Genomic DNA, 18,304 nt, shown 5'->3' on the forward strand with positions numbered 1-18,304 from the left:
CACCCATAAACGGCCGTCGACATCCCAGATTACTCAATACCAGGGACTGTTATGTGAGAACCCCCACGTTACTATTGAGCCTTGTCAGGCCCTGAATCCTGCCACTCTCCTTCCTGTGGGAGAAGGTGGGCCCTCACATGATTGCAAAGAAATATGCCAGCAGATCTGACTTGACAGACCAGCCAATCCCGGACCCAGGTTGGGTCCTGTACACCAATGGCACCAGCCTGGTGAGACAAGGACAACGACTGTCAGGATATGCAGCAGTCATGGAAGAAACCATCATTGAGGCTAGCTCTTTGCCATCACACTGTTCTGCTCAATGGGTCAAACTATATGCTCTAATTCGGGCCCTCCAGCTGTCAAAAGGTAAGAAGACAAACATTTACATAGACTCCAGGTATGCTTTTGCTACTTTACATGTACATGGGGCTTTATATAAAGACAGAGGTCTTCTGACAGCCAGCAGAAAGGACATTAAAAATAAAGAAGAAATTCTGACCCTATTAGATGCTATCTGGGAACCAAAAAGGGTTGCAGTCATACACTGCTGAGGACATCAAAAAAAGGATACCCTCCAGGCAGATAAATAGACTGGCAGATAAAACCGCTAAACAAGCAGCCGAGGGCTTGTGGGTGACAAGTGAAGCCCCTACTAAAGCTCTCGTATTGGTGGAGCTGCCTGCGCTAACACCGGAGTCTCCAAAATACACTGAAGCCCCAAATCAACTAGCCAAAGTGGAAGGGGCCATGAAGACTGAAAAGGGATGGTGGGAATTGCCAAGTGGCAAATTATTGGTACCGGAGGAACTGGCACCCACTCTGATAAGCCAAACACACCAAGCATTCCACCTAGGCCATGATAAACTGGAAGAGCTAATTTGAAAATATTTCTTGGTTCCCCATCTCTTTTCCCTATGCAGGACAGAATCTCAGAACTGCACTGCCTGCTCAAAGGTTAATGCTGCCTCTAGGCACTATCTTGGGTGAAGGGTGATTTGTGGAACATTGTTATAGTTGCCTTGATGGTTCTGCTTTGTGGACCCTGCATTTTACAATGTATTATGAACTTTGTAATACAAAGATCGGTGTCGTTCTCTCAAATTGGCGGTTGGAGAGCCAGGGTGCAATATATCCCTATGAATGATGCTCATACTATGAGTTAAGAGCATCAAGAGTGGGGAATGAAGGAGGAAACAGAACAGGTTCTATCTTGAAAGCAGGACTCCATCTTGGGCTGGACTGTGGACTTTGAGCTATATGCCCAGTATCTATGGAAACGAAATACCAACTGGAAAACCAGGCCCCCTGAAGGAAGGGCCCTAGGGCTCTCCATTGCCTAAAAGAAAACCCTAATTATCTGTGTAATCTAATAGAATCATACATTCTATTGTGCTTATTGGAGTATGACCACAGGCCTATTGATAATTGTCCACTGTTAACTACCTAGGCTTAAGGCATATGAATCACGAGTTAACTTTGATTGTCAGGGAATTTGAGGAGGTGGGTTTGTGCATGTGCACTTAGGGCATATAAGTTTTTCCCAAAAACTGGTTGGGGTCCTTGGCTAAGAGGAGACTCTGCCTTGGGTCCCCTGGTGTAATAAACTGCACTCCACTATCTGCATTGTCCTTCTGAGTGAGTTTGTTTCCCAGAACGCATGGCTACAACATTATTAAGAAACAAAAAGAGGTTAATGAGTAGTTCCCATATTCTTCTGCCATTGGTACACAGTTAGAGAAGAAAAGACAGGAAGGCATCTGATGGGGCTGTTTCTTATTTGCTGACTTCACTGGGGCTCATTTCAGCATTGCAGATGTGCCGAAATGAAAACTCAGTGTGTTTCCTTCTTCCGTGACATTTTGTCATTCCAACTGGTTCCCCAGGATGGTTGGAGGTGCAGACGAACCATTCAGGGTGGGCAGCCGACTCTAAGGTATTCCAAGAGCCCACTTTATTCCGATAAAAGATGAAGGGCAGACATGTCGGGTTCTTCTGGGCAGCCAGGTTAGAAAGTTTCTTCTTCTAGGAGGTAAGAGAGATGAATTAGACAGTACAGGCTTTGGGATGGAGAAAACTCAGTGTGTGTGCTCTTGCAGAAATCCTTCCACTCAATACTTTCAGGCAGATGGATGCTCCTGTTATATTAGCCAAAATTAAAATTTGTGGAGCATGTGGGTAAAGAATCTGCCTGCCGTGCAGGAGACACAAGAGACACAGGTTTGATCCCTGATTTGGAAAGATCCCCTGGAGAAGGGCATAGCAACCCACTCCAGATCCTTGCCTGGAGAATCCTGTGGATGGAGGACCCTGGCAGGCTACAGTCCATGGGGTCGCAGAGAGTCAGTCACGACTGAAGTGACTGAGAACAACACAGCACAGACAGGCATTGAGGACTTTGACTTTCCACTTGGGTGGCCAAGGGCAGAAGAAACCGGCTGAAACCCTCACCTTCAGCTGCAGGGATGGCTGGCTTTGCCCTTTCTTCGTGTCACAGCAGAGACAGAGGTCGCCTTTTGAGACGGCCAGGAGAATGGGGCTTCCTTTGTTCTCACAAGCTGACTTCACACGGGAGGCTAATACAAAGAAGGTTTCTGGAAAATGATAGAGGAATGGGTTGGTCCTTGGCATAGGGAAGAGGCCCTCTTGTCTGCTGGGGTTTTGGGAAAGATATGAACACCTTTCCTTCATGTCTGTTAGTGGCTCAGTTGTGTCCGACTCTTTGCAAACCCATGGATTGTAGCCTGCTAGGCTCCTCTGTCCATGGGATTCTCCAGGCAAGAATACTGGAGTGGGTTGCTGATCCTGCCTCTAGGGCATCTTCCTGAGTCAGGGATCAAACCCAGGTCTCAGGCATTGCAGGCAGGTTCTCTGCCATCTGAGCTGCCAGGGAAGTCCTTGGCTCTGGGTCAAAGACACCCCCCCCCCCATTCATTCTGGCCAAGTTGCCCCTTCTTCCACAGCCTGGGTCCTTCTTTCAGAAGGAGAATCCTCCCAGAAAGACATCCCTCAAGTCTAGTCATCATTACAGACCTGCCATCTAATTCCTAGCAATCCTAGTGGTTCCTGGACCCTTTCACCCTGCTCCCCCCAACCATCTGGAGCTGCAGGAGTGATGCAGCCTGAGCTGAGCCCCTCACAGGAAGGCGGTCCCCTGACTTCAGGGACGGAAAACACGACACCCCTGAGAGTCACCTGGGAGTATGTAGGTCTTATCCGGAACTGCTCTGAGGGTCTCAGAGTCCAGGACCAAAACTTTGTGATCCCTGTCATGGATGGTGAATTTCTCCGGGCCCTTGGCCTTCACTCTTGGACCTAGATCAAATTAACCAGATAGTAACATTTCACAATGAGCACAGAAAATTCGACCTTCCATCCCTGTATGTGTGTGTGTGTGTGTGTGTGTGTGTGTGAGCTGCTCAGTTGTGTCCAACTCTTTGAAACCCCATGGACTGTAGCCCACCAGGCTCCTCTGTCCATGGAATTCTCCAAGCAAGAATACTGGAGTGGATCGCCATTCCCTTCTCCAGGGAATCCTCCCAACCCTGGGATCAAACCCAGGTCTGCTGCATTGCAGGCAGACTCTATCATCTGAGCCACCTAGCCCTTGGTCAATGGTCCTGGCCCCCCACCCTGCCTGTGAACTTGGCCATCACAGCCCCCTGAAGATTTCTCCCACCCCAGACTGTCTGCCTTGCTCAAAACAAGCAATTTAGCATGTATGTAAGCACCTGGGCTCTGATTCTGACACGTGGGTTCAAATCCAAAATCTGCCGCTTACTACTTTAGGACTTGTTTAGTCGTTAAGTCGTTTCTGACTCTTTGCTGCCCCACGCACTGGAGCCCATCAGGCTCCTCTGTCCAAGGGAATTCCCAGACAAGAACACTGGAGTGGGTTGCCATTTTCTTCACCAGGGGATATTCCCAACCCAGGGAGGGAACTCACACCTCCTGCATTGGCAGGGGGATTGTTTACCATTGAGCCACCAGGGAAGACATACTTTAGGACTTAGAAGTTACTAAATCTCTCTAAACCTCAACTTGCTCATATGTGAAATGAGGGGAAGTGGTAATAACAGCGCCTACCTGGGGTCTTGAGAGAATTAAAATGCTTAATCAGATGAATAAGAGTTAGCCAGATATCAGCTTCAGAAATCGCTCGGTACTAGTGAATCATTACTCTTCTTAACCCTCTTTCCTGCATCTTCTCACTGGGGGCATCACACCACCAGTACTGCCTGGCCTGGGACAAACCCCTGCTGAGCCGATGCATGGACAGTGGCAGAGCAGGAGGTGAGACGTGGAGGTAGGAAGGACCCAGGAGCACAGCTTCATACAAGATTGAGCTGGCATTGCCAGGTTCCCACAAGAAGCTACAGGGTTTGTGCCTGGCCTTGGAGGAACCTCCCTCAACAGTCATGACCTGCCACAAGAATACCAGGGGACTTCCCAGGGCCTGGCTCCTAGAGACACATTTGGGCCATTCCTGCCTAGAGTGTGGCACAGGGAGTCTTCCCTACTGGGCCTCAGACAGGGCAGGTGACCCAGCCCTCCCTTGTAGGATGAAGGGCAGGAGCCCACACGTGGGCCAGTAACCATCAGGGATGGGTGGCTGTGAAATGTCCAGGGTGATAACACAGTAACCACCACACCAAGTGGCTGTGTAATATAATTATCCACCCTAGGCAATTATAACCAGAGATGAAATCTGAAGTCTTGTTCTCATCCTCTGTAATCAGCACAAGGCCCCTGACTGGTCTCAGCTTGGAATATCCTTCTGGTCTCCTTCTTCTGCCCGTGAGTGGGGAAGGCTCCTGCTGGCTCTCCTGCCACCTCCTCCAGGAAGCCCTCCTAAGCCCCTCTGTGGGGCCCACTTCCTCTCTGGACCACACAGCTCTTTGTACCCATCCCTGAAGCATAGGTATTGGTGTCCTTGCCCCATCTCCCTGCAGCATTGTAAGCCCCCTGGGAGCAGTTCCCCTGCCTGATGTACCTACCCACCATCCTCAGCCCCAGCCTAGAGCCCCACAAATCATGGACATTTGATGGAAAAGATGACTGGCCCAGGCAAGACCCTAAGAGGCTCTGTAGTGGTGTAGGATCAGATGAGATTCATGCTTCTCAGCTCTGCTCAGGTTAGAATGTCCTAGGCAGCATTTCTGGGCCCTGGACGTTCTGAGTTCATGGTTTGGATGCATGTTGATTCAGAATCATTAAACTAGAATAACTCTCAGCCTTTCAATGTGTCAAATGTTAACCAGACCTACAGACTCAGCCTTTCAGGGCTGTTGATGCTACTGGTCTGAGGACCATGCTTTGAGTGTCACTGTCTAAGGCAGTGTTCTCAGTCTTGGCTCTACAGCAGAAATCACCTGGTGGGTGACTTTTTAAGACCATAGATGCCCAAGCCCCAGCCCCCTGAGATTCTGATTCAATTGGTCCAGGGTGAGACCCAGACATACTATATAGGTTGCATTCCTAGCATTAATATTGTGCTTTATTTTTTCTAACCTTTTTAGCATTTCCTAAATCTAGTCTTCCTTTCCTTCTGTTTCCCTCCTATCACACCCTCGCTTGGGCCCCCGTCATCTCACACCAAAGCTTGGGTAGGATCCTCTTAACTTGTGTTTCTCACATTATGAAAAAAATGAAAAGTGAAATGAAAGTTACTCAGTCGTGTCAGACTCTTTGCGACCCCATGAACTGTAGCCTACCAGGCTCCTCTGTCCATAGCATTTCTCAGGCAAGAATACTGGAGTTGCCAAGCCCTCCTCTGGGGGATCTTCCCAACCCAGGAATTGAATCTGTGTCTCCTGCATTGGCACTCAGATTCTTTACCACTAGTGCCACGTGGGAAGGTCATGCAGTACCTTTAGATTCCAGCATCTGTCACTTAGCCACTGTTCCTCAGTTTCTGCCTGTAGAATTGGTGATGTTAACCATTTCCTCATGGGGTTATGGGAGGTTCACAGGGCAGCTTGTGAGAAGAGTTTTAGCTTAGTGGAGCCACCATGGCCTTCAGGGGTGTGGGTTCCAGGGCGCCCCCTGCTGGCCATGTCTCTGATTTTCATAAACACAGTGAGGAAGGACTTCAGGGTGTCCAGGCTCCCGGCCATGATCAGAGGGACTACCAGGCTCAAAACCTTTCTTCTCTTGTGCCCCTCAGCTGCTGCATATTACCTGCACCTCAGAAACCAACTTGGGCTCATCTTTATTTTTTTTGTAAATTTATTTATTTTTAATTGGAGGATAATTGCTTTACAATATTGTATTGGTTTCTGCCATACATCAACACCATACATGTTATCGGCCCTCCTGAAACTTGCTTCTATGAAGATAAAGCCTCAGCTCCATCCCAGCACCTGAGGTGCCCCCAGTCTCTAATTCTCCCACTACCCTGAGAGCCCAGCAGCTCATCCCCCATCCACTCCCTCACCCTTTACCACACTCATCAGTTCACCTGGAGGCCTTACCTGCATGGGCAGAATTCATGGAGGTGAGGCTGGGGCCTGGCTCCAAGGCTTCTCTGACTGGGTCTGGGATCAGAGACAGGGAGGTTAGCACAGGCAATTGAAATTTTCAGGAGCATCAGGGGCCATTGACTGTCTTACTTTTGCACGTGTTTTGAGAAACACTGAAGCAGAGAAATAGTGATGACATTATAAATAGCTTCTTTGGTCCAAAATGGTGAAGGTGAAGATTAAATAGTTTCTGGGGGCTTCTGGTGTGGTACCGTGGATAAGAATCTGCCTGCCAGGGCAAGGTACATGGATTCGATCCGTGGTCCAGGAAGATTTTGTGTCCTGCGGAGCAGCTAAGCACCTGCACCACAGCTACTGAAGCCCATGTGCTCTAGAGCCCGTGCTCTGCAACAAGAGAAGCCACGTGGTGAGAACCCCACACACGGCAACAAAGAGTAGCCCCTGCTTGCTGCAGCTGGAGAAAACCCGCACGCAGCAATGAAGACCAAGCACAGCTAAAAATAAACAATTTTTTAAAAAAGGAAATAGTTTCTGAATGCAGAACTTCCTAGAGCCCATACTTATTAGAAACACATGCACTGCATTCTTCCAGTGGAGACAATATACCTTGCCCACATTACTCTGAGAATCATCTGGAGGATTTTCCTTCATGAAACATCATTGGAGAAATTCCCAGATGAAGTGTCTGGTCATAAACCTTACAACTCTTGCACACTGAGAACACATAGAACCTGCTGCTGCTGCTGCTGCTAAGTCGCTTCAGTCGTGTCCGACTCTGTGCAACCCCATAGACGGCAGCCCACCAGGCTCCTCTGTCCCTGGGATTCTCCAGGCAAGAATACTGGAGTGGGTTGCCATTTCCTTCTCCAACGCATGCATGCATGCTAAGTTGCCTCAGTTGTGTCTGACTCTGGGCAACCCTATGGACAGCAGCCCACCAGGCTCCTCCATCCACAGGATTCTCCAGGCAAGAATATTGGAGTGGGCTGCCATTTCCTTCTCCAGAAGAGGAAAAACTGAACCCTGTGCTCTGGTGTGAAGGTGTCATCCTGTCTTTACTTTGCTGCTCCTCTGCCATCTGAGACAGCTCTGCCTCCCACCGCTTTGACCATCATCCTCCCGTCTGTCCCTCCAGCTCTAACAGTCTAGGCTTCCAAGAAGCGGGAGTGGAAGGCTGGGGGGAGAGGTGGCTCAGACCAGAAGCTTCTCCAGCTCTGTGTGGGGAACAGGAGGCATGCCTTCACCTCTTGTGCAAAAACAGACAGAAGTTGAGCAAGGATGTGGTCTCAAAGTCACGGTCTGAAGCTTCCTGGCATTCGGAAACCATGGTATCCGGGGCCTGTGCCTTCCAGTGTCTGCTCCCCACTGTCTTGGGGACAGAATGGGCAGGGTGACCTCCACATCACCATGTCTCAGGAGCACATCACCGTGTCACAGGAGCAGGGCTGTTGCCAAACTGCTCTGTTGTCACTGTTAGCAGGTCCACGTCCACCAGACCAACATCCTGATTCTTAGTTTTGCAACAGTAAACACTGTGTGTGGGATGAAAACTCCAGGATTTGGTTTCTGGTGTGTTACAGACCTCTCCGTTCACAATCTGTGCATTAGACAGTCATTTGGGTCAAAAGCCTCCCTTTCTTGTTCCTGTGGAGCTGATATCCAAGTGCCTTCCTCCAGCAGGTACTCAGAAGCCCTGAGCTAGGTTCCCTTTTCCAACCCAGACTCAGAGAACCCCTTCCATCACATGGCTTTCTCCTCTGCCTCGGCCGGTGGGGAGAAAGAAGATGCCTTTGGAGGATTCAAAAGAGTTCAGGTGGTGGGGCTTCCCTGACGGCCCTGCCCGCCAATATGGGAGACATGGGTTCAATCGCTAGGTTGGGAAGATCCCCTATGCCACAGAGCAACTAAGCCCACATACCACAACTACTGTGGCCAAGTGCTGCAGCTACTGAAGCCCAAGAGCCCTAGAGCCCATGCTCTGCAACAAGAGAAGCCACTGCAGTGAGAAGCTCATGCACCACAACTACAGAGTAGCCCCTGCTCACTACAGCTAGAGAAAAGTCCATGCAGTAATGAAGGCCCAGTGCAGCCAAAAATAAATGAATTTTAGAAAAAAATCCAGGTGTTGAATCAGGACTTTGGCACCCCAGCTCTTTGGGTGAAGATTTAGCTACCATCTGGTGCACCTGGACACATGGGATAAAGCTTCATTCTCCCTTCAAGGATTTCTCTTGTCTAATTCATTTTCCAAGGAAGTTCTCAAAACTCACATGCCAGGCAAGGTCAACAGGGAGAAGCTGGGTCTGGGCCCAGCACCTCACAAGGTCCCTCTTTAGGAGTTACTCTTTGACCCTGGTGTGGATTTTTTAAATAAGAATCTTACCTTCTGAGGAGCACTGAAGTTCATCTCTTTCCCAGTCTTCACAGTCCATTTTCACACCTGGGTTCTCCTCCAAAACGGACATTTTCAGTGTAAGGAAATGACTCAACAGGAGGCTGGGATGAAGGGCAGGACCTGAGTGGACAGGAAGAAAATTGGTAATGGCATCTTCTGACCCCTGAAGACCTTGCTGAATGCCCCTAAGTGTCCATCAGGCTGCAGGCCTTGCTCTCTGCCTGGAAAAGTTTGCTGCATCAAGGAAGTCTTCCCAGGGCTGGGCCATCCTTTTTTGATGTGTGCCCCTCCAAAGCGATATTTTTGAAACATATCATTTTTATGATCTTGACAACAGTTTAGCAAAATGAAACAGAAAATTCAAAGTATATTGTTCTACAGTATGGAAGTTCCTTTCAAAACTAAAAATAGAGCTACCACATGACCCCGAATCCCACTACTGGGTGTATATCCAGATAAAAACATGATCCAAAAGGATACATGCTCCCCAACATTCACTGAAGGAGTATACAATAGTGAAGACATGGAAGCAACCTAAATATCCAAAAACAGAGGAATGGATAAAGAGGATATGGTGTGTATATACAATGAAATATTGTCCAGCCACTAAAAACAATGAAATAATGCCATTTGCAGTAACATGGATGGATCTAGAGATTGTCATACTGAGTGAAGTTAAGTCAGACAGAGAAGGAGCAGTATCATATGACATCCCTTATATATGGAATCTAAAGAGAAATGATGCAAATGAAGCTATTTACAAAGCAGAAAGAGACTCACAGACTTAGAGAATGAACTTGCGGTTGCGAGGGTGGGGAAGGATGGAGAGAAGGGATACTTAGGGAGTTTGGGATAAACAGGTACACACTGCTATATTCCAAATGGATAACCAACAAGGACCTATGATACAGCACAGAGAATTCTGCTCATGGGGCAACCTGGATGCGAGGGGAGTTTGAGGGATAATGGATGCATGTGTGTGTATGGCTGAGTCCCTTTGATGTTCACCTGAAACTATGACATCATTGTTTGTTAATAAGCTATACCCCAATACAAAATAAAAAGTTGGAAGTATGTTTTTCTAATCCCTGGACTGGAGAAAGACAGCCCACAGGCCAAATCTGTCCTACCACCTGGTTTTAAATAAAGTTTTATTGGAACACAATCATACCTGTGTTTACGTGTTGTCTATGGCTGTTCTCTGGCTGCAACAGCAGAGATGAGTCATTGAAAGAGAGTAAAATAAAGACTCTACTGCTTACTGTCCCAATCTTCATAGAAAAACTTTGCCAACCCACTGCTAGAGTCTAGTCAGCAAAGAAAGGTCATTTCTTTGCAGCCTCTTGTCATGGAAAACAGAACCTCCAAAGATCCCAAGGAGCTCAACTCCTGATGTCTTGGGACAGGGCTGACTCAGAATCCCCTCACAGAACAGGCTCAGAGGAGAGAAGCTTCCGAATACCTTCCAATGGTACATATCACCTCTCACCCGATTCACGAAGCCCGTTCCCCAGCATGAGTTCAGGGCAACACAGTGAGGGAAGCAGGACAAGAATTGTTTATTCCCAATTTACAGATGAAAAACCTGAAGGTAGGTGACATCTCAAAGCTGACACCACTTTTAAGGTTGCAGAGATGGAAGTGTTGTGTGAAAACCCAATCCTTGGAAAAGGGCTTAGGAAAAAGACAAAGAGAACCTAGATGGTTTTATAATAAGTAAAACTGACTAGGAAGAACTCCAGGGCTTGTCAGTAGGACAGTAAGCAAAGGAGAAGAGGACCACCGGGCAGTTCTGGAGGAGAACTGATGGCTCTTTAAGGGCACAGATATCTACTATTTGATCCTCAGTAGTTCATTGTTTGCACCCCCTGAATCCAGAAAGCACACCTGCCTTTGCAGTTTGAGGGACAAATCAAGGGACACAGAGGATTGATGGCACTTAAGAAGGCAGAGAAATTGGCATTCATGAGATGGCATCAGAACAAAAGATTAAAATGTAGGTATCCAAATACGTGAAGATGCTGTTGGTGACCAGAAGGATGCCCACAGGCTGGAGGACCTAGGGATGTCCCTGTGAGCTGTTTATGGAATTTGCCACCTATATCAAGGTAAATGCAGGTGGCTTCCACAGAGCTTCCTAAAGAGGCAGTGCATTCAGCCATTGACAATCATCTCTCCAGCTCAGATTGCTCAAAATATTGGGTTCCAAACTATCTTTCTGAAGACCAGCACTTTCCAGACTCTGGAATGAGTCTTCTCAGCCTTCAGAGAAGAGGCTGGCAGTATCAGAGTTTGCAGGTTTCCTACGCTCATGGATTGCCTGGCCCTGGAGCAATGCTTGCTTATTGGTGGTGGCCCTCCTAAAAGGCTTCCAGCTGCACTGGGGGCTGAGAGCAAGGTGGTCTGGGCAGGTCTCAGAGAGAACATTTAGAAATTCAGGAAATCCACAGAGGGGCAGGCTTCTGTTAGGGAAATAGCAAGGCAGGCACCGGTTGCTACTGGGCTCCTCCATCTATATCAGGTGGTTTCTCAAGCCAGGGGTAAGGACCATGTGGGCTTCCTAGAGGCTCAGTGGTAAAGAATCTGCCTGCCAATGCAGGAGATACAGGTTCAGTCCCTGGGTTGGGAAGATCCCCTAGAGAAGGAAATGGCAACCCACTCCAGTATTCTTGCCTGGGAAATCCCATGGACAAAGGAGCCCAGCAGGCTACAATCCATGAGGTCACCAAGACTTGGGCATGACGGAGCGAATGAACAACAACAAAGGACCACTTACCTGGGTCAGGGATCCCCGAAGCCTGTGGCTCTGTCTTGGGCTCCTGGAGCACTGTTGTCTTATACTCTGGAGGGACCAGGCGTGATCCTCACTTTGAGTAATCAGTTTGGAAGCCTATACGCACATGCAGCATCTCTCCAGCCAGTCATTGATGACATCTGAGCTTATTAGTTCATCACTCATTGCCTGCCATCTTTCATACCAAAGGTATAAAGGAATTCCTGTGGGTAGTATCACATTGCCAAGGATCATGTTACATCCATTCAACACATTTCACAGTGCTTGAGATAGACTGTGTGGGTGCCCATCTAGTCTGACAACAGTGGTATAGGAAAGAGATGTAAATGGAAGGAAAGAGGAGACACAGGTTGGGCAGACAGTCTGGGAGGTGCAGGAAAGTCCCCATCCTCATGGTGTTCAGGTAAGTGTTGTTGTTCAGTAGCTCAATTGTGTCTGACTCTTTGTGACCCCATGGACTGTAGCACACCAGGCTTCCCTGTCCTTCACCATCTCCCAGAGCTTGCTCAAACTCATGTCCATTGAGTCAGTAATGCCACCCACATCTCATTCTCTGTCATCCCCTTCTCCTTCTGCCTTCAATCTTTCCCAGCATCAGAGTCTTTTCTAATGAGTCGGCTCTTCGAATCAGGTGGCCAAAGTATTGCATCAGTCCTTCCAATGAATATTCAGGATTGATTGCTGGGGCACCCACATTTCAGAGAAAAATGTTCTTCTTTCATCTGTCCTTCCAATGCACTCCAGGCTACCACTGACACCTCCCTCCACCTCTTCTCTGTCCTCTTTTCTTCAGTGATGACATGCAAAGCATTCTCAAGGGACCTTCCTTTTTTAAAAACAAAAATGGTGTTTTATTGGAGTGTTTTTAGTAATTTATGAAAACACAGGTACTTTCTAAAATAAAAACCTATTATAAAAATCTATTATTGAGTTAACACTGGAAGTAAACTGTATGCTGATTCATTTCCTTCCTTCACAATAGTCTATGAATATTCTTTTCTTTTGGAGACTATAATAAACTTGTAATCATATATTTATCTCTTTCATTTCATATTTTAGTATTTTTGGTTTACTCTTAATGATGAGTATAGATTTAGAGGTTAACATTTACCTAAGATATATATTTTTCAATCTAGAAGTAAATATTTAATAAAGGTACTCAGTTCAGATGTTTGATTTTTTTAATTAGGTTTAATATTTTTAATAGCTTTCAATACCATTGTATAAAGGGGGGAAAGACTTATTAATTGAAGTCAGATAATTTCCCCACACATTACTATTGAACCCTGCCTGTTTACTTCATCCATCTCTTAGATTTCATAAAATCTGTAAAAAAGCAGTAACTTTTAGGAGACTTACCTCCTCCTGTTCCCTGGTAGATCTGTTCAGGAGTATTGTTATCATTGTTTTTAGCCACTAAGTCGTGTCCGACTCTTTGCAAGCACATTTCAGAAACGTGAGGTCCCTTACCCAAGGCCACACACTGGAGTCCCATTGCCCCCATGAAGCACTGACCACACCCTCTCCCCAACAGGGTCCCAGAGGCTCAGAGCTGTCTCAGACTCTGACTGCCTTCTTGTCACTGAAGAGACCTTGTGAGAAGGGGTGACGGATGTGGGGACAGGTGACACAGGCTGACACAGACATGCAGTGAGGGGTGGCTGAGTATATAGGTCATTAGAATAAACCTTGAGAACATGGGGGAAACTCCTAGCTTTTCATTTTTGGAAAGAAAATGAAAATTTAAGGTAACATCATCATATATAGGTGACGCTATTGGTGTAGAACCTGCCTGCCAATGCGGGATACATAAGAGACATGGAATTGATCCCTGGTTCGGGAAGATCCCCTGGAGGAGGGCATGGCAACCCACTCCAGTATTCTTGCCTGGGAAATCCCATGGACAGAGGAGCCTGGTGGCTACAGTCCATGGAGTTGCAAAGGGTTGGACACGACTGAGCGACTAACACTTTCACTTTCTTTTTTTTCTTCAGGTGCTAAACTGGATACTGAAGGTACACTAGGAATTGGTCCACGATTGCCCTTGCTCCCAGGATGCTCACAGTATAGAAAGTGCCTATATGTTTCCCTATAGGGAAACAAGACAGAAGGACATTTTCAGCAGAGAAAGTGGCAAAGGCAAGGCCCAGGGGCACAGGAGAAGCTGTTCTGCTCTGGGCATGGCCAGCCCTTCTGTGTGGCTGGACCTTGGCATCAGGTTGGCTGGAGATGAGGTCAAGGAATTTGCACAGAAAAGCTGGTCACAGGTGCCACACAATGCCCTTGGGTTTGGGGTCCTTAGGCAAGAGGGAATTCCTTCAAGTTTTCCTTTTATAATGCTCTCTTTCACGCAGTGTGAAAGCTGAATCTGGGCAGAGAAGAGCTGAACTGGGAGATAAGACAGAAGGCAGAAGCCAAGGATGACATGGGATGGATAAACAAAGTCCTACTGTATGGCACAGGGAACTATATTCAATATCCTGGTATAAATCATAAAGGAAAAAATATGAAACAGAATGTATATATGTATAACTCATCACTTTGCTGTCCAGTATAAATGAGCATAATATTGTAAATCAACTACTGTTGTTGTATAGTCACTAAGTTGTGTCCAACTATTTTGCGGCCCCATGGACTGTAGCCCGCCAGGCTTCTCTGTCCATGGATTCTCCAGACAAGAATACTGGAGTGAGTTGCCATGCCCTCTTCCAGGGGATCTTGCCAACAAAGGGATAAAACCTGTGTCTGCTGCCCCACTTTTGAAGAGCCAGGAGAAAAACAGGGTACTGCACATGCCCCCTCCACACAACACCTCCTCAGGGGTGGGCAAAGCACTTAAGTCACCCCTTGGCCTTACCTCTGGACATACCCCTACCTTCACCCCATGTAAGGAACCAGCCCACCTTTCTCAGGGAGCAAGTAAGTAAGGAAACCTGTTACTTGTTCTCACTGCCCCCTGTTTCAGCAGGGGCCTCAGTAAAGATTTGCCTGAATTTCTTGTCTGGCTTATAGTCAGTATCTATTGATTAAGGAGGCCAAGAGCCCTGGTCAGTAGCATCCTGGGGCAACCCCACTCCCTGTGTTTGGCTGTGTGAAATGTCCTCAGTGATTCTCCATTGTGACTGCAAGGACAACTCTGTAGGAATTAATGCATCCAGAAGGTGTTGGGGACCCCCCACTCTGCAGTCTTCTCTCTGAGGATTTACAAGCCAAATCCAAATACTTCCAGGTCCAGAGTTTACAATCATGCAAATCAGGACAGAAAAGAACTTTTTAAAAATCCCAGAAATTACACCCTATGTGAGAAAACAAAGAGGACTTGGAGATAATGGTAATTTTTTTTTCCCCAATATGTTGTTTCCATATTTTCTCAATGAGCCTTAAAATGCTTTTAAGATAAGGGAACCAAAAAACCATTGTAATTATGAGAAGTCAGGGTCATGAAGAAGGGGAGAATATCTTCAAGGTATTTTTCCAGACATTTCATTTCCATGAATGTGCGTTAACAGAAGCTGTAGTAATAAGACCAGAGAGACACCACTGTTGCAAAATCACGGAAACCCACATCACACTGCCTCTTGGCCTCCCAGGTCAATGTCACAACCAAAAACACAGGTTGTGGTTGTCTGTGTGTCACAAATTGGAATGACGTGGTGAGAAAAGACAAACAGAAAGCCCTCTGATTGACTCACGGCAGCCGACACAGATAGCCCAGATGGCTCCACCATGCTGGTCATAAAAGGCAGGAAGGAACAGGCAGCTTCTGTGACCACAACAGGAAGGACCTTATGCCTTTAGTGAATGACATCAAATTACCCATCCCCATTTGTAAAGCACTTGCTGCTCATTATCTTATCTGACCTCTGAGGAGGCAAGATGGATATTATTATATCTAACAAAGGAATTGTATACAAAATGATAAAGAAAAGCTAAATATGGAAGTTTTCTGTAATGATTCTAAGATCCAGATAAAATGGCAGAGGGTTATTAACACACACACATCCACCAAGCAATTCTCTGCCACACGAGCTAGGTGTACCACAATTCAATTCAATTCTAACACTATCTCCCCAAGACAGCATGAGACTCCACAGGTTAAGGGCTCAGTCCTACAAGACACTCCGACTCCACTTCAGACACCAATCACAAGTTGTAGGTCCCCCCTCATCCACCACTTCTGCTCAGCTTGGCTATAAATCAGTAGTTCCCAAGACCATCTCCTTGGGTTTGGTTTGATTAATTTGTTAGAGTGGCTCACAAAACTCAGGGAAACACTTACATTTGTTGTTGTTGGTGGTGGTGGTGGTGGTCATTCACTAAGTCGTGTCCAACTTTGCAACTCCATGGACTGCAGCCATCCAGCTCCTCTGTCCTTCACTGTCACCCAGAGTTTGCTCAAACTCATGTCCATTGAGTCGGTGATGCTATCTTCCCACCTCATCCTCTGCTGCCCACTTCTTCTTTGCCTTCAATCTTTGCAGCATCAGGGTCTTTTCTAATGAGTCGGCTCTCACATCAGGTGGCCAAAGTACTGGAGCTTCAGCTACAATATCAGTCCTTCCAGTGAATATTCAGGTTGATTCCCTTAAGGACTGAATGGTTTGTTCTCCTTACAGTCCAAGAGACTCTCAAGAGTCTTCTCCAGCACCACAATTCAAAAACATACTTATATTTACCAGCTTATTACCGGATATCATACCTGGAGATTGTCAACTGAGTGAAGTTAAGTCACACATACGTCACACACATAGGACATTCTTTATATTTGGAATCTAAAAAGAAATGATAGTAAAGAATTACAAGACAGTAAATTAATTACAAGACAGAAACAGACACATAAAAACTTAGAGAACAAACTTAGGGTTGCCCAGGAGAAGGATGGAGGGAAAGAATAGTTAGGGAGTTTGGGATGGACATGTACACACTGTTATATTTTAAATGGATAATTAACAAGGTCCTACTATATAGCACAGGGAACTCTGCTCAATGTTATGTGGCAACCTGGATGGGAGGGGAGTTTAGGGGAGAATGGATACATGTATATGTACGGCTGAGTCCCTTCACTGTTCATATGAAACTATCACCACATGGTTAATCAGCTCTACTCCAATGTAAAATTGAAAAGTTAAAAAAAATTAAATATATGATAAAGGATATAGATGAGCAGCCAGATGAAGAGGTAGATAGGGTGAGGTCTGGGAGGGTCCCGAGTTCAGGAGCTTCCATTCCCATGGAGTTGAAGTGCATCACCCTCTTGGTGTAGACGTGTTCACATACCAGGAAGCTCTCTGAATGCTGTACTGTTGGTATTTTATGGCTGCTTCCTTATATGGACATGATCAATTTCTAATTCCATTTCCAGCCCCTCTCCCCTCTCTGGAGGATGGGGGTGGGACTGAAATTCATAGCCTCTAATTATGGTTTGGTCTTTCTGGTGACCAGTGCTCATCTGAAAATTCCCCCAGAGTCGCCTCAATAGAACAAAAAGATGCTCTTTATTTTTTGAAACCTTAAATCTTACCTTATCACTTAGGAATGTACAAAGGTTTTAGGAGCTCTGTACTAGGAATTGGAGGCAGAGAGCAGTATAAATATTTCCCATTATCTCAAATCTTCCAACATAGTAAGACAAACCACCAAATTTTTTTTAATGGGCAAAAGATTTGAAGAAAAGCCATCTACAAAAGAAGATATGTGAATGGTCCAAATGTATATGAACAATCACTCAACACTGTTAATCATCAAGAAAAAAAAAATTTAGAACACAATGAGATGCCTCTATATGTAGTCTATTATTAAATAAAACAGATTTGGCAAAGATGTGAGCAACTGAAACCTTCACAAATTCCAGGAAGGGAAAAAAAAAAATGTTATCAGCGTTATAAATAACTCTGGCAGCTTCTTACAAACTGCTAAACATATGCTTACCATGTGACCCAGCCATTCCAGTCCTAGCTACTTAAACAAGAGAAATGAAAACATAAGTCCCCACAAAGACCTGTACGGGGATGTTCATAATAGCTCTGTGTACAACTGTCAAAAATGGTAAACAAATCAAACATTCATCAGGAGTCAAATGAATATGCAAATTACGGCATATCCTTACAATGGAAAACTACTCAACAGTAGGAAGGATCTAACTGTTGACAAAGACCAAAACCTGGGAAAATCTCAGAAAACATTAGGCTGTGCAAAAGAAGCCAGCCACAAAGAAAAATACCATATAGAATTCCATTCATATGAAATTAGTGAGTGAAAGTCATTTGATCATGTCCAACTCTTTGTGACCCTGTGGACTATACAGTCCATCGAATTCTCCTGGCCAGAATACTGGAGTGGATAACCTTTCCCTTCTCCAGGGGATCTCCCCAACCTAGGGGTCAAACCCAGGTCTCCCACATTGCGGGCAGATTCTTTACCAGCTGAACCACCAGGGAAGCATGAAATTAGAGAGGGGGCCAATTGAAGTTACAATGATAGAAAGTAGATAAGTCATTGCCTGGGGTAGAGTGGCGGGTGGGGATGGGAGGCTGGCTGCAAAGAGGCTTAAGGGAACTTTAGGAGGTGAGACACATACTCTATGATTTGATCGAGGTATTTGTTTCACAAGTCTTTTTATTTGTCAAAACTTTA

At 46.2% G+C, this 18,304-nt stretch overlaps 1 protein-coding gene across 3 annotated transcripts; it reads right to left on the reverse strand.

The window, feature by feature from the left end:
- Positions 1 to 384: 384 nt before the first annotated feature.
- On the reverse strand, positions 385 to 11,751 carry LOC122702800 (interleukin-37-like). 3 transcript variants are annotated; one of them, XM_043916631.1, is made up of 6 exons: positions 11,654 to 11,751; positions 8,866 to 8,997; positions 6,474 to 6,536; positions 3,196 to 3,315; positions 2,452 to 2,594; positions 385 to 2,025 (listed from the first exon to the last, which is right to left on the reverse strand). In XM_043916631.1, exons 2-6 carry the CDS (start codon positions 8,945 to 8,947, stop codon positions 1,777 to 1,779), a joined length of 657 nt encoding a protein of 218 aa, XP_043772566.1. In that variant the 5' UTR covers positions 8,948 to 8,997; positions 11,654 to 11,751; the 3' UTR covers positions 385 to 1,776. The 3 variants fall into 3 exon arrangements, with proteins under 3 accessions (XP_043772566.1, XP_043772568.1, XP_043772569.1); XM_043916633.1 differs by having other exon boundaries at positions 1,694 to 2,022; XM_043916634.1 differs by lacking the exons at positions 8,866 to 8,997; positions 11,654 to 11,751 and adding an exon at positions 6,612 to 6,693 and having other exon boundaries at positions 1,694 to 2,025.
- Between the last annotated feature and the right edge of the window lie 6,553 nt (positions 11,752 to 18,304).

Source organism: Cervus elaphus, chromosome 11, assembly GCF_910594005.1.
Source record: "Cervus elaphus chromosome 11, mCerEla1.1, whole genome shotgun sequence".
In the NCBI taxonomy this organism is placed as follows: Eukaryota; Metazoa; Chordata; class Mammalia; order Artiodactyla; family Cervidae; genus Cervus; species Cervus elaphus.

Excerpts from the sequence above, each read along its gene's own strand:
- LOC122702800 (XM_043916631.1), bottom strand. The coding sequence starts at position 8,947 with ATGTCCGTTTTGGAGGAGAACCCAGGTGTGAAAATGGACTGTGAAGAC. Across the intron at positions 3,316-6,473 it reads CATGAATTCTGCCCATGCAG|GTCCAAGAGTGAAGGCCAAG; the intron begins GTAAGGCCTCCA and ends AATTTGATCTAG. Across the intron at positions 2,595-3,195 it reads TAAGACCTACATACTCCCAG|AAACCTTCTTTGTATTAGCC; the intron begins GTGACTCTCAGG and ends ATCATTTTCCAG.